The 15504-nt window shown below is 35.7% G+C and overlaps 1 protein-coding gene across 14 annotated transcripts; it reads left to right on the top strand.

Annotated features, from left to right (window-relative positions):
* Positions 1-1252: 1252 nt before the first annotated feature.
* On the top strand, positions 1253-14521 carry LOC137740243 (nudix hydrolase 3). 14 transcript variants are annotated; one of them, XR_015966140.1, is made up of 24 exons: positions 1256-1602; positions 1970-2149; positions 2563-2640; positions 3251-3347; positions 3657-3790; positions 4199-4280; positions 5054-5140; positions 5556-5662; positions 6139-6310; positions 6389-6642; positions 7193-7274; positions 8050-8115; positions 8380-8457; positions 8569-8664; positions 9034-9140; positions 9232-9400; positions 9635-9700; positions 9795-9837; positions 9982-10065; positions 10365-10459; positions 10573-10663; positions 10756-10902; positions 11267-11333; positions 14003-14521. XR_015966140.1 is itself a non-coding variant. In XM_088699359.1 (22 exons), exons 1-21 carry the CDS (start codon positions 1505-1507, stop codon positions 11327-11329), a joined length of 2367 nt encoding a protein of 788 aa, XP_088555485.1. In that variant the 5' UTR covers positions 1253-1504; the 3' UTR covers positions 11330-11333; positions 14003-14521. The 14 variants fall into 14 exon arrangements, 10 of the variants coding, with proteins under 10 accessions (XP_088555485.1, XP_088555484.1, XP_088555488.1 ...); XR_015966138.1 differs by lacking the exon at positions 14003-14521 and adding an exon at positions 11499-11984; XR_015966139.1 differs by lacking the exon at positions 9795-9837.
* Positions 14522-15504: the final 983 nt, after the last annotated feature.

The raw sequence follows: 15504 nt of genomic DNA, 5'->3' as shown, positions 1-15504 counted from the left end.
CTATTTTGAAAAAAAAAAGAAAAAAAAAAGAGCATATACGCAACCTGCGCTACACAACAGCATGGACTCCTCACGGAATTGCAGGTTTTCCGATCGACCAGAGGGGCGACAACATAGCAAATCAATACTTCTGGCCTTGTTTTCCGGTGAGAGGAGGGGCGGCCGCCCCTCTCTGCCTCTTAGTAGCTTTGCCATTGTTGCCACATGATTTGAAGTTTTGAACTTAACAATTTTCAACTTCCAATCGTACTTCTACTACAGCGTTAGATTCGAATGGTTAGCTACTTCAGAGAATTCGGACTGTTAGAATGATTGCGTGCAAGATTGGAAGAAGCGTAGTGATGGTTGAGATCTTTAGGGTTTTCATTGTGGGTGGTAAGGAAGGTGGTGGCAGGGGAGGGTAGAAATTGAGGGTGGTGGGATTTGAAGAGATGGGAGGTTTCTTGTGCTGGAATTTTTTTTTTTTTTCTTTTTCAATTTGGGTGTAAAGAGGGAATTATTGGACATATTTGGAATTTTAAGAAAAATAATAATAAGTTAAGTGTATAAAGATGATAAATGAGTCTGAATAAAATTCTCCATTGAATAATCTCCAAAATGAATGAAACTTTATAGAATTGATCTTTAGGTTTGATTATGAAGACATACGCTCTAGGACTGTATCCAAATGATGTATTATTATTGGCCAAAAAAAAATTTGATGTATCTGGCAATTTCATTTTTGAATCATTACCTGAATAAAAATAAAGTCCCTAAATTATTTGTTTTAGAAAGAAAAAAAAGTATCAATTTCCTTCATAATGTAAGATTTGAAGTTGCTCTATCCAAATTAGATTTCTATATTTTTTTCTTAAAAATAAATCTTTAAATACATTAAACATAACAATTTCCTTTCCATTTTAAGAGTTGAATAACACACGAGTACTCCTAGAAGAACAACTTTGAATCTTTCAGTAGGGAAAGACATTGGTATTTTTTAATGAATTTATGTTGCCACTTAGTAATATACGGGTAATATACAACCTAGTGGTATTTCTTCTTAATTATAAATTACAAGTGAAATATCTTAAATTCGAAACATATGAATGCCGAGTTAATAATCAATTTATTCTTTGTTTTTATTTTATTAATAAAAAGCAGTTGGTAACTTCGTCATAGCAGTCCACTTTTCCGGAAGCCGCGAACACTCGCACAAGCATTTTAGTCTCCTCTAACTACCAGCGTTATAAATCGAACTAAAAACATACTTTGTAGAATAAGGGACTGGAATTTATCCCTTCCACTGGGGCACTTGTCTGGTTAACCAATTTATTCCATTAAACCTTAGTACGTGCACGACTTAATTAACTCAGGACCGTTGCTTCCGTTGCTGTCAACGCACGCATACTCGGCCTTGTTGCGGACAAAGAGAGTGTGGGTGGAGACAAATCAACTGAGAAATCAGAATCAAATAAACTCTCGTGGCTCGTGGGGTGGGGGTTAATCGGACTGACTGACAGTAGCAATGCCGGTGGCGGATGGTGATGCTCCTCCTACTACACAAGAAGAGTACTTTGACGTCCTTACCAAAACCGGTCAGAAGACCGGCATTTCCAAGCCCAGGCAAGCTCCTAACCCTAACCCAAACCCAAACCAAGCATAATCAAGCAAAGATATTTTATTTTATTTATAGTGTTCATTATTTTCTTGTAATTTCTGGGAAACAAACAGAATATATTGTATAAAGAAAAGGAAATGATATGGGTTAAGCAAACTAAGTCAATCAATTACTATTATCAAGTAAATTAAGCAAATCAGTTGATTAGTTTTGATAAATTCAAACACTATTTTTCCCTTTTTTAAATATGTATGTATGTAAATGTTCTGTTTCTGATTTTTAAGAATTTTGTGCTGATAACCCATTAGTTCTGAATCTTTAGATTCAACTGTGTATGTTGTGGTGTAATGAATGTTATTCATGCCCATGTAGGGGAGATGTTCATCGAGACGGGGATTACCATCGAGCTGTTCATGTGTGGATTTTTGCTGAGAGTACACAAGAACTGCTTATCCAACGGCGTGCTGACTGCAAAGATTCATGGGCCGGATTGTGGGATATCTCAAGTGCTGGACACATATCCGCTGGTGATTCGTCACTTATAACAGCTCGGTAGCTAGTTTCATTGCCCTTATTTGTAACAGATATATAGTTTGTACTTAGATCCATCGCACTTTATGAACTTTTGTTTGATAATATATTTGCATTTTAAAAGGCATGTACAGATGAGATGATAACCAATTTAGTTAAAATGTCATTTGAGCACCCCCCCCCCCCCCCCCCCCCCCCCCCCCAAGGTCTTCCCTTGTTTAATCAAGCGCCTTTAGGGGTTTATACAGAACTGCCGATTTCATAAAGTACCTATTTCTGAATTGAAATATTTTCTTCCTCATTTCAGCGAGTTACTGTGCCACCTCCACCTTTGTACGAGACAGTCATGGCTATTTGTTGATTTTTCTTTTTGTTGTGACAACTTAGTGCATTCTGAACTGTGGTCGCTAAAACATAATAATGTTATGTTTCAGGAGGGAGCTTCAAGAAGAGCTGGGTATAGTACTTCCAAAGGATGCATTTGAAATGCTATTCGTTTTTCTTCAAGAGTGGTTAGTAGGTCAATTCCTTTATTCTGTGTTGGATATTTCTTTATCTAACATATTTTATTATGAACTAGTTTTTCTTGAAAATATTGCTAGCCATCTTCATTGTTATCGTAATCAAGAGTTAGTTCTGGAAGGTGAGGTGTTATACTTGTGAAGTTGTTGGAGTTGTTGTGGAGGTCTTAAGCAGTCGAAGGTATCTCATATAGGATTCCAGTTTCATTCCATCCAGCATCAGTGAATATAGGCCAACTGTTTTGTACGGGACAAAACAAGTGCATTGCATCCATGCAGGATAAAAATGGGTATTTAAAGATGGATGATTGGTGTGACTAGAAAGCAGATTTAAAAATCAATCTGTTTACAACAAAATGTAAACCGAGTGGCTAGATCCATGAAGCAGGCGTAGGTGGTATGGCATAAACAACATAGACCACTAGATGCATATATAAGTTTATAACTAAAGAAAGACATGTTAAAGTAAAAGGTATTAATAAAAGAAGGCGAACAAAATTGACAGGTTGTAGAAGTGTCGCAAAAGTATATGGAAATCAGATTAATAGAAGACGTTGTATATTAATATGATCACTTACATTGTATTACATTTTGAATGCAGTGTGACAAATGATGGAAAATTCATTAACAATGAATTCAATGATGTATATTTGGTGACTACTGTGGATCCAATCCCTCTCGAAGCATTTACTCTTCAGGTGAGAAGGGGGATGCATATCAAGTTGCAATTGCAATCATTTGGGATTCTGCTTTTGCTTTCGTATTAAGTTACATTCATGTATTATCAATACATTGACTTCTCTGGGAAGATCTGTCAGTTATATTCTCTTTAAGGCAGGAAGTATGGCCATAAGAATTATTGACCATTCCTAGAAATAATTCAAAGACTAAGGTTGAAAAGTAGTAAACTATGAAGATGATTTTGGTATTGCTTGCAATGTACATATGTATTCACAGAAATTTTCATGTGTATCTGAAGAACATATTGCTTTTCTGTTTAATGACAGGAAACTGAAGTCTCTGCTGTTAAATATATTTCTTATGAGGACTATAGAAGCTTACTTGCTAAAGAAGACCCTAAGTACGTCCCTTGTGACGTAAATGGGCAATATGGTCAGCTCTTTGACATAATTGCACGGAGGTAAGCTGGCCAAGGAACAAATTTACTTGTGATTAGTGAGTCCTTGATACATGTAGGCTGGATTAGTTGCATCTCCAATAAATTTTCTTTCTTAAAACTTTTATTGTGTTTTTATACTTTCAAAATTTGAAAGTCAAGATCTAACTTTTTCTTTGACAAAAAGGAGAATTTATATTAATTTTTTTCTTTTTATTGTTCCTCGCCAGCTTCATAAATGAATGTTCTTGTGCCACCATGGCAACACAATTTTATTCTATGCTTTGGTTGGCAGGAAAAACCTTAATAGTAGATCAATATGTTTATAATTGTGAAGACAGAAAGACATACGCCATATATTCTTATCAGGTCAAATTTCTTGGATATTCACTACTTTCTTATGCCTGTTATTTCATATTAAATTTGATAAAGGTACAAGGAGAACACCATAGATCGAAATTTATCACTACAAAAGCAACTCAAACGTTATGCTCCTGTTTCCCTCAGTGCCGAGGTTAGCGCCCTTTAATCAGTTCTTACATCTGTTATAATTTTAGTAAATTATTTCTTTAGTTTAATCCTTTTTCTTCTCAACTTATTTTGATTTAGACTATTCAGTCATGGTACAACGATTGTAAGTTTTTGTCTGAAGTTGGAAAGGCAGAATGTTCATTAAGTTTTTGCTTCATCCTAAGTTGCCTTCTTTAGTTTTAGTGATCGGGATTAATTTGCTTCGGCCAAAATCTGCTTTGGGCGTTTTTGTTGCACCGTGTATGGGTAATGTGACATGTGAATTCTATAGGTATTATTTGGTGTGCATATGGTAGAAAAGGTATGCAAGGGCTTTCAAAGGCATTGAGCTCTTTATGAACCTTGTGGTTGTTGTGTTTGTTAGCCCATCCAATATTCTGGGGATACAATTTAATGCTTCCTTGGTGAGCATTTCATAGGCTGAGTACCATTCTTTCCATTTTCTGTAACTTGTACAACCAGTACATGCAAACTATGCAAACCAAGTTCAAAGTTGATTAAAAGTGCAATAAGCTTTCTTGTCTGAAAGGTGAACACTGAACAATATTATTACATATTTTTAAGCAGATGGTGCAATTTGTTTTGTCGTATTTCTATTTGAACTTCGTGTCTAGAATATAGGATATTAGACACTTTTGATGTTGAAGTTCCTCCTCCCTTTCCCATATTTTGTGGTTAGCTGGTGTCCTTCCTTTTTTCTTTTAGTTGGTTGGGTCCTTGAAGTTAAGTTCAGCATATTTTGTTTCATTGTTGCAGTTAACAGGTCTTACAGAGGCAGACAGGGAGGCTCTGGTGTTACTAATTATGGCTGCAGCAATTATAGATCAAATCTTTTACCTTCAGGTTGTATAGGCTCATACAGAAATACATGCATTGTTAGATAATTATGCAGCCATTCCGACCTATGTATTTGTGCTGTTAGGCTATTCTGAATCTCTGATGCATAATGATCGTTGATATGCATGAAAACCATGATCTGGTGATGCTGCTGCATGGTACATCTGACTATCAACAGTAGTGTGCATCTGCGTACTCATTTTGGAATATATTTTGCACAATAATTAGCTATTTTCATATGAAAGTAAAAATGCACTAAATGAGCCAGTTGGGAAGCTATACAAATTCTAATTTCCATGTGTTGCAGCTAGTTTGTCATGCACCTTTTTTCTTTTCCTTCTTTTTTTTTTCAATCGTTAATCAATTTTGCAGTGACCATCTCTGATTTTTTTCCATTCCATTTTTCTATTTTTACATTTAGGTTTGGTACAGTAACCCAGTTCTAAGGGAATGGTTGAAGGAGCATGCGGATGCATCACAGTTGGACAAGTTGAAATGGATGTACTATGTAATTGATAAGAGTCCATGGTATGTATTTTTTTAACTCAGTGCTCTTTCAGCTGTATGCACATGACATTTTTACGTGCATATATACCATGTTGTGTGTGTCTTTGCATGGGTATGCTCATGTAATTTTGGAAGATTCTACTTGAGTAAACGTCCACAAATGGGCCTTTAGCTGTGGTAAAATTGATTCAGTGGCAATATTCTGCATGGCATTTAAATTTTCTGGTTGTGTGAAAAATTGGGTTGCTTTACTTTCGTTTTGTTCTGAATGTGGCTTTCCTGTTAAAACTAAATGTGACATTTCCACTTTAGTGTGATGTGATTCATCTTGTCTGGACCCAAGTTGTGCACTGAGTGTTGGTTGCTTGCTAGTTTTGTTTGTTTTGTACGGATAATCATCTTGTTCATCCTCTTTTTAATTTGCTTTTCCCTTTCTGTAAAATCTCTGTTTCCCTTAAATCAATGAAAATACAAATATTTTCATTTTCTATCAACAGGTCATCCCTTGATGAAAATGAGGCATTTTTCACAACTGCAGATTCGGCTATAAAGTTGCTTCCTGAAGCAACAAGACCGTTTACTGGGTGGAAGGGACTTGAATACAAAGTTGCATTTCCTTTGCTGAAACCTCCTGGTGCAAACTTCTATCCGCCCGACATGGACAAAGTGGTATATAACAGGAGCTCATTGTATTTGAGGAAAGATTTTTTTGCATTTGTGAAGACAAAAGAGTTTCTTTTGGTTTAGGAATTTGAATTGTGGAAGAAAAGTCTAACAGAGGACCAAAAACAAGCTGCAACAAGCTTTTTCACAGTTATTAAAAGACAGAGCGAATCAAGCCTGGATTCTTCCTTGTATGGAAGTACGGATGGAAGCATAAAACATTCAGTGACATCCACTCACGATCTATATAGTGTTCCCTTCTCCCAAGAGTATAATGCTTTCCTCACACAAGCAGCTGACTTAGTGCATAAAGCTGGTGACTTGGCCAGTTCCCCTAGGTATGAGATTGAAGACTTTCTTTTCTTAAGCTGTTTCATTACTGATTCTGAGGGTAAGGATTGTTTATGCAATTTCTAAGCTAGTGTGGGTTTAAATACCAAGATTTCAAGCTTTACAATGTAACAATATAAATAAGTCACACGAGTCCAGCAAAACTTCCTTGGTATTTTATGTGATATATGGCTTTTTTATGTCCCTTGATGTCAGCTATCCCTTAATATTTTTGTATGTGTGGCTTCTTTTATTATTAGTATCCAACAGTATATCACAATGAAATACCAAGGGACATATGCCTTAAAGGGATCTGTCATTTGTATATGTCGTTGTACCTCGTAAAGCACAGTTCTTTCTTCTTTTTTTTTTTTTTATCAGTGAAACCTCATTATTTAAACTCATTAACTCATCATCCAAAAGTTCTTAACGTTAAATTAGAGTGAGAGTGTAGTAATTACTGATGTTAGAAAAAATTACAACTACAAAAGTTGACAGTGGTTGTGCTAAATATTATCTTTGTACAAATTTTAACTTAATCTTTTGTTCTCTATGAAGTTTGAAGAGATTTTTTCACAGCAAGGCCGATGCTTTCCTTTCAAATGACTACTATGACTCGGATATAGCTTGGATGGAGTTGGTTAGTAGAGTATTTAATATACCATTTACAATCATGACTCTGCTCGGTATTTCAGTTATATGGTGTTGGTTCTTAGTTATTCATTCCTATAAACAATTATTTTCATCAGCTAGTTTATTAATGTCGAAGTTGCTATCAATCAGCTTAATTCTTTAACATAATATGGTCTTATTATTGGTTTTAGCTTAAATAGGACCGTCATGTATTGATTTCAATGTAATTTAACAACAATTCTAGTTTTCTGAAGTTGCATTGCCTGGATGTAAGTGGTGTTACTTCATATGAAATGGAATTCCCTATTTTATTGCCTGTGACAATTATTTTTTTTCAGCAATGACCACAATTTTCTTTTTTAATATAATGTAAACGGCAATATATTATGCGAAACCAGCTGTCCACTGGAGGTACTAACAGAAAATGTTGGCTCTATCCACTAGAAATACATTTCCACCCCACACTTGCATTCAAATGTTCAACCATTCTTTCCCACTTAAATGACCCAAAAAATTGCCAACAGACTACAACTTTACAGAACTGTAGCTTTTTCCCACCACCAAAAGCACAATGTTTCTCACTAAATAGTGAAACACAAGACTGAAGTTACCAAACTCAACCATGTTTCTCGCAACAACCTGTACCATAGTCTCAAGCAGATGAGACAGTGAAAGAATGGAAGCTTTCTTGTTTTCCTCTTGTTATTTGCTTATTGTCTGTAAATTCTTCAGAGCATAAACTGTTGAACCAGCCTTTGTTTTTATCTACTCTTCTGTTGTAGGACTCTAAGCTGGATGTTACTATTGGGCCATATGAAACATATGAAGATGCTCTTTTTGGATACAAGGTGTTTTTTATATGGACCACCCTTGTGTTTTGAGCTTCTGCATTTATCACTTTGTATTTGGAAATGTGATCAAATGGTATAATGCAAATACAATTGTATTGATTTAAATTTCTTCTGTTTCTTAAAGTTTTTATAATTTTCATTTTCTTGCATATGGAGTCATGGACATTTGTTTTCTAAAAGAACCTATTTGGGAATTTAAGTGATTTAGCATGGTAGTAAATTTTCTGCCTTTAGATGTTATTGAACCACCTTTTATTTCAGGCTACTTTTGAAGCATTTATTGGAGTTCGAGATGACAAAGCAACTGCTCAAGTAAAACTTTTTGGTGACAATTTGCAGGTACTGTTGTACAAAAGTTTTCTACCAGAGATGCAATATCTTACCAAATAAATAAATGATCCTGACAACTTTGTTATTCCTTCTAATTATCCGTTACCTTATTTTTATAAGGTTTTGGAACAAAATCTGCCACTGGATAATGTCTACAAGTCTAGAGATGTGATATCTGCTCCTATTCGAGTCATCGATCTTATTTATAATGCAGGAGTAAGTTTTGGAACTCTGGAGAATCTTTCAAGATGTTCTATTTTATGGCAACATGCAATTTTTTCATCACAGGCACAATGACCGGGATTATAGTTTTCCCTGCTTCTAACCCTCTACTGTTGAAGAAAATAGTCAATGAAAAATAGTGTTTGGAGGGTAGAAAATGAAAATGTATACTTCTCATATTTAGGTTTGAGTTTGACATACCAATCACAAGTTAGTAGTGGATTGGGTTTACTAAAATAGTTTTCTTCTTAGTTATAAGGTCAGTCCATGGGCGTCAGAGTCTTCTTGACCTATGTTTAACAATATATTGCAAATTGATCTGGTTGATGAAGTGACATTGACAACTTCCAAGTTTTACCTTAGGATGTCAAGGGTCCTCAAACTGCTGCATTTAATCTACCAAATGACGAGCGTATAGTAAAAGATCGAGGAACATCAATGGTCATGCTTAAGAATATCTCAGAGGCTAAGTAAAACTCTCCTTCCCTCAGATTAACATCCATTATTGCTTTTCCAAATTTTGATCCGTTCATAATGTCAGAACTACCTATGCTAAATCAGGTTCAAGCACATTCTTCAGCCTATAGCTGACGTTTGTATTACAAAGGAACAACAGGAACTTGTAGATTTTGAATCTTTCTTCACTCACACAATTTGCCATGAGTGCTGCCATGGGATTGGACCTCATAGCATAACACTTCCAGATGGTAGAAAGTCAACAGTGAGATTGGTCAGTGACATCAGTATAAGTTATCTAATTTACTTGTTCACTATATATTAGTTTGACAACCTTTGTGAATTGCATCGCTGCTAATAGTAAACTAAACAATTCTTCAAAATAAGGTTCAAGATATCTAGCAGAACAGAAAGTTTAATAAACTTTGATCATCAATTTGATAGTAATTGTTGCTGGTCAATGAACATTGAAATTTGAGGTTGATTTCATAACTCTATCTTACTACAGATAGAACCTAAACATATTTGAGATTACTGCAACACTTTGTTGAAGTCCAGTTGATAACCAGAACAGGTATCTGGCTTTCAGCATCTTTGAAACTTGTTTCCTTGCAAAATCCTATTTGGTTGCCTAAATTTAGTTTGCTTAAAACATCTATATTTTACAGCCAGTCTTATTGAAGATTATATTCGAAGTTCTTGTGCTTCTTGGTATACCTCTAATGTCATTTTAAACAGTTTAAGAAAAAGCAATAAAAAAGAAGGAATTTTTTGAAGGTTAAGTGCATCAAGTGTGCACTGTTTTCTTATTGTCAAATCTGATTTTCCATGTGTCCCTTTCATCTCTTAACAAAGGAACTGCAAGAACTCCACTCAGCTCTGGAAGAAGCAAAAGCTGATATAGTTGGCCTTTGGTCATTGAAGTTCCTAATCGACAAGGTTAGTGGCTATTTATTTGGTTGAGATTGCTTTCCTTCACTTTATCTCATTAGTTACACTTTTTTTTTTGTTTACACATTTGCATCTTTCGTTTGTTTTAATTATGTTGTCATCGAGATGATGCTGGACCTCTTGTTGATCGATCGAGTATGTTTTACCCTTCTTTTAATAATTATTAATGAAATTTTGTTTCTTTTAGGCTGTGTTATTGACACTGGTATTCATATAGTAGTGGCATACAAGCAGTGTTCTAGTGCTTATACTAAATGAAGTTCCATGTCTTTTCTTGCTGGTTCCAGGACTTACTCCCAAAGAGTTTATTGAAGTCTATGTATGTTTCTTTTCTTGCTGGATGCTTCCGCTCAGTACGGTTTGGTCTTGAAGAAGCTCATGGGTAAGCTAGTAATAATCTTTCTCTAGTCCACTTTTTCGCTTGTCAGCGGGCATTGCTATAGTAGCCATCCAGCATGTTTGGCCTCCAAAGTATCTTATACTTTATAATTGCAGAAAAGGACAAGCTTTGCAATTTAACTGGTTGTATGTGGAAGGAGCCTTTATTTTGAATCCTGATGAAACATTTTCTGTTGACTTTACCAAGGTATTACTTCTCAATATCCAAATTTCCTCCTTTTGCCCCCAAGGTGACGCTTCAAGTCTATGTATATAACTACTCCTTTGTTTTGGTAAAAGGTTGAAGGTGCAGTTGAGACCCTGAGTCGGGCGATACTCACCATACAAGCAAAAGGTGACAAAGAGGCTGCAAATGTACTGCTTCAGAAACACAGCATACTGACAGACCCATTAAAAGTTGCTTTGCAAAAATTAGAGAAAATTCAGGTACAAAAATATATTTCGATAAAATTGATCAAATATGAAGAGTTCAGGCACTTGTATGCATATTATTAAGCTGATATTTGCAAATTGCGTGCATTAGACAGAAATCTCTAGAAGACATATTCCCAGTTTTCATTGATCAAGTTGACATTTCGTATTTATTAAGCTGCATTTTCGCTTTGATGAAAATTCAGGGATTTGCATTATGTAGTTTGTTTTTGGCTCCCTATTTTTCTTTTTACTATTAGGAAAATCCCATATAATGGAAAATCTAAATTGAAATCTGTAATCCAAAAAGATGCCCTAAGATTCTGTGCATCATACGGCAACGTGTCGTGTAGTTACTAACGTGTTCATATTTGCATAGGTCCCCGTGGATATAGTTCCCACATTTCCGGTAGTTGATAAAATATTGGAGCAAAGACAATAAATTGGTGAGTCTCATTACCATCTTTCAAGGATGCTAGTAAATGATAACATAATTCCTGAGCTAATGACAGATTGCAATTTTTCATGTCTTGATACCATCTTATATAATCCTCTACCTATTGAATATTTGGAGTATCCAATCGCCTAATTTTTGTACTGTGAGTTGGCAGATCATGAGACAGACATGGCTTCGATGACTTTTTATGCCACTTGCAGTAATCTGGTTCAGCGGTGCGATAATTCTCATTGCTCTGCTCTGTTTATGAACTTCTCTGAGTTTGGGGACACATGGATGAAGATACACGGACATTACCTACACACTAACACGAGGGTGAGTGCAGATTATGGATGGAAGATGGTTAAATAGATGACAAGTCGTATATTTCCCCAGATGGAAGATTGATTCGAGTCTCGTATGCATAAAGTCAAGTGACTCAAGCCATTTCCCTTGTCAGAAAATAAGCTACGAGTCTCGTCAAGGTACAGTGACTTATTGGGATATGCAGTGTTCGACTCTTGTTTGTGTTTGATTTTAATGAATTCAGACGATTGGATATGAAGGAAAATAATGAAAAAAGGAATGGGGAAAAATGAGAGGGTATTGGTCCTAGTTCATTTCCCTAAATGCGTCAAGTAAATGGGGTGGATTTTTGTTATTTCTGCTTTTTGTTTTTCCGTCGTAAATTGCAAATGAATACCTTGTAGTTGTAGATATAGAACTACGATATACATACATACATACATACATACATACATACATGTATCTATATATACGGGAGATTTTACGAACACCTGAAGATTATCTCAGGCGCCCCCCATCTTAATCTATTCGTGTAGATGAATAGTTAAAAATGCAGGCTAAATTTTAAGCTTTAGCCCTTTGCATTTGGAGATTGTCCAAGCTGGTAGGCACCACTCTTTGTAGCCAATAAAAGCAGTTTCAAGCTTCGTGTAGTCAATACAAGCATGCACTACCTCGTTGTAACAAATAAAGGCAGTCTCAGGCTCGAAGTAGTAGTCAACGTAGACCATTACAGGCTCGTATGCCATTTGCAAAATTAGTTATTTTGTGTTTGAGAGACAGTGGGTAGTGGTGTGTTTGAATTGGAGAGATTGGCTTACTTGTAGTCACGTGAGAAGTAAATTGTGAACATAAATCTCACTAAGATTCTGAAAGAGCTTGAGAAAGCTTACTCACAACCGAAGTCTGAATTTGAGATGATGAATCTTGGAAAAACTCGTTCATGTCTTGGCATGTGGTTTGAGGATTGTTAACCTGATGTGTTTGTAACAAGGCACCCACATCAGACTGGTCATACCCTTGACATGTGCATTTATTGCCACGTGTTCAACTAAAGCATTGACATTGCATTAACTCACATTTTTTCCTTAGACAACAAGTTTGTCCCACTAGGTTTACTGTTGAGATATATGCCTTGCACTCAATATTGAGAAGAAACCTTTCAGGATAATTCCAGAATGATTAGTTATGACTAATACAATAAACATGCAACACTACTAATTAAGACTATCCTATTTAATCTATGTACGTCCAAATAGTGGATCCATGGACAATGGATTAATGAAAAAAACAATCTAAAGAGACAATTGGGACCTTTTTTCTATAACCTTATGTCCTAAAAGGTTTCTAGACATAAGATTGTCATAGAGACATTGATAGTCCAGATAGACTAGTACATACTATGTCTACTTTATAGAAAGAATGTCTAGTCTCAAACCATTCGTATAGGGATACTAAGGCAAGTGTGTAGGTGCTCATTAATAAAATGAGATCACTAAACATAATCAAACGAGAGTACTTGCATAGAATTCTACATACATGTCAAGCAACTTTACAAGTTGGAATGATGCAAGTATTCTTTTGACCTGAGACATCATAGTTGTCTTCGGGATACATTACTGATCAATTGACAATGAAACATAACCACATCGCAGCTTGGATGTGTTCTATGCATTGTTAGGATTACAGACTTATTCTCATAGACATTTGAATATTCAACATGGAATAGCTAATCCTCAATATGAGAGGAAGAATACTCTAAGATATGATTCAAGAACTTTTGGCCAAAATATCAAGTGTAATAAAGGAAGATATTTCCAAATATCTCAATGGAATCATATAAATTAGGAAGATATTTCCAAATATCTCAGTAGACAGAAATCTCTAGAAGACATATTCCCAGTTTTCATTGATCAAGTTGACATTTCGTATTTATTAAGCTGCATTTTCGCTTTGATGAAAATTCAGGGATTTGCATTATGTAGTTTGTTTTTGGCTCCCTACTTTTCTTTTTACTATTAGGAAAATCCCGTATAATGGAAAATCTAAATTGAAATCTGTAATCCAAAAAGATGCCCTAAGATTCTGTGCATCATACGGCAACGTGTCGTGTAGTTACTAATGTGTTCGTATTTGCTTAGGTCCCCGTGGATATAGTTCCCACATTTCCGGTAGTTGATAAAATATTGGAGCAAAGACAATAAATTGGTGAGTCTCATTACCATCTTTCAAGGATGCTAGTAAATGATAACATAATTCCTGAGCTAATGACAGATTGCAATTTTTCATGTCTTGATACCATCTTATATAATCCTCTACCTATTGAATATTTCGAGTATCCAATCGCCTAATTTTTGTACTGTGAGCTTGCAGATCATGAGACAGACATGGCTTCGATGAGTTTTTATGCCACTTGCAGTAATCTGGTTCAGCGGTGCGATAATTCTCATTGCTCTGCTCTGTCTATGAACTTCTCTGAGTTTGGGGACACATGGATGAAGATACACGGACATTACCTACACACTAACACAAGGGTGAGTGCAGATTATGGATGTAAGATGGTTAAATAGATGACAAGTCGTATATTGCCCCAGATGGAAGATTGATTCCAGTCTCGTATGCATAAAGTCAAGTGACTCAAGCCATTTCCCTTGTCAGAAAATAAGCGTCCTAAGCTGGCATAAAACCGTGCAAGCATGACTGATCGTAGGATTATTCTTGCTTCTCAATATCATCCTACGAGTCTCGTCAAGGTACAGTGACTTATTGGGATATGCAGTGTTCGACTCTTGTTTGTGTTTGATTTTAATGAATTCAGACGATTGGATATGAAGGAAAATAATGAAAAAAGGAATGGGGAAAAATGAGAGGGTATTGGTCCTAGTTTATTTCCCTAAATGCGTCAAGTAAATGGGGTGGATTTTTGTTATTTCTGCCTTTTGTTTTTCCGTCGTAAATTGCAAATGAATACCTTGTAGTTGTAGATATAGAACTACGATATACATACATACATATATATATATATATATATGTATGTATCTATATATACGGGAGATTTTACGAACACCTGAAGATTATCTCAGGCGCCCCCCATCTTAATCTATTCGTGTAGATGAATAGTTAAAAATGCAGGCTAAATTTTAAGTTTTTAGCCCTTTGCATTTGGAGATTGTCCAAGCTGGTAGGCACACCTCTTTGTAGCCAATAAAAGCAGTTTCAAGCTTCGTGTAGTCAATACAAGCATGCACTACCCCGTTGTAGCAAATAAAGGCAGTCTCAGGCTCGAAGTAGTAGTCAACGTAGACAATTACGGGCTCGTATGCCATTTGCAAAATTAGTTATTTTGTGTTTGAGAGACAGCGGGTAGTGGTGCGTTTGAATTGGAGAGATTGGAGGCTTACTTGTAGTCACGTGAGAAGTAAATTGTGAACATAAATCTCACTAAGATTCTGAAAGAGCTTGAGAAAGCTTACTCACAACCGAAGTCTGAATTTGAGATGATGAATCTTGGGAAAACTCGTTCATGTCTTAGCATGTGGTTTTGGCATGTGGTTTGAGGATTTGTTAACCTGATGTGGTTGTAACAAGGCACCCACATCAAACTGGTCATACCCTTGACATGTGCATTTACTGCCACTTGTTCAACTAAAGCATTAACATTGCATTAACTCACATTTTTTCCTTAGACAACAAGTTTGTCCCACTAGGTTTACTGTTGAGATATGCCTTGCACTCAATATTGAGAAGAAACCTTTCAGGATAATTCCAGAATGATTAGTTATGACTAATACAATAAACATGCAACACTACTAATTAAGACTATCCTATTTAATCTATGTACGTCCAAATAGTGGATCCATGGACAATGGATTAAT

The sequence above is a fragment of the Pyrus communis genome, chromosome 9 (assembly GCF_041283825.1).
Source record: "Pyrus communis isolate YQ-2024b chromosome 9, ASM4128382v1, whole genome shotgun sequence".
Taxonomy (NCBI): Eukaryota; Viridiplantae; Streptophyta; class Magnoliopsida; order Rosales; family Rosaceae; genus Pyrus; species Pyrus communis.
Note: the sequence above shows the minus strand (reverse complement) of the source record. Positions and strands in the feature narration are given on the sequence as shown.

Bases quoted from the DNA above. Each gene is read 5' to 3' on its own strand.
- LOC137740243 (XM_088699359.1), top strand. From the start codon at position 1,505: ATGCCGGTGGCGGATGGTGATGCTCCTCCTACTACACAAGAAGAGTAC. The intron at 3,348-3,656 runs GTGAGAAGGGGG...GTTTAATGACAG, and splicing joins TCGAAGCATTTACTCTTCAG to GAAACTGAAGTCTCTGCTGT. The intron at 7,275-8,049 runs GTTAGTAGAGTA...CTTCTGTTGTAG, and splicing joins ATATAGCTTGGATGGAGTTG to GACTCTAAGCTGGATGTTAC.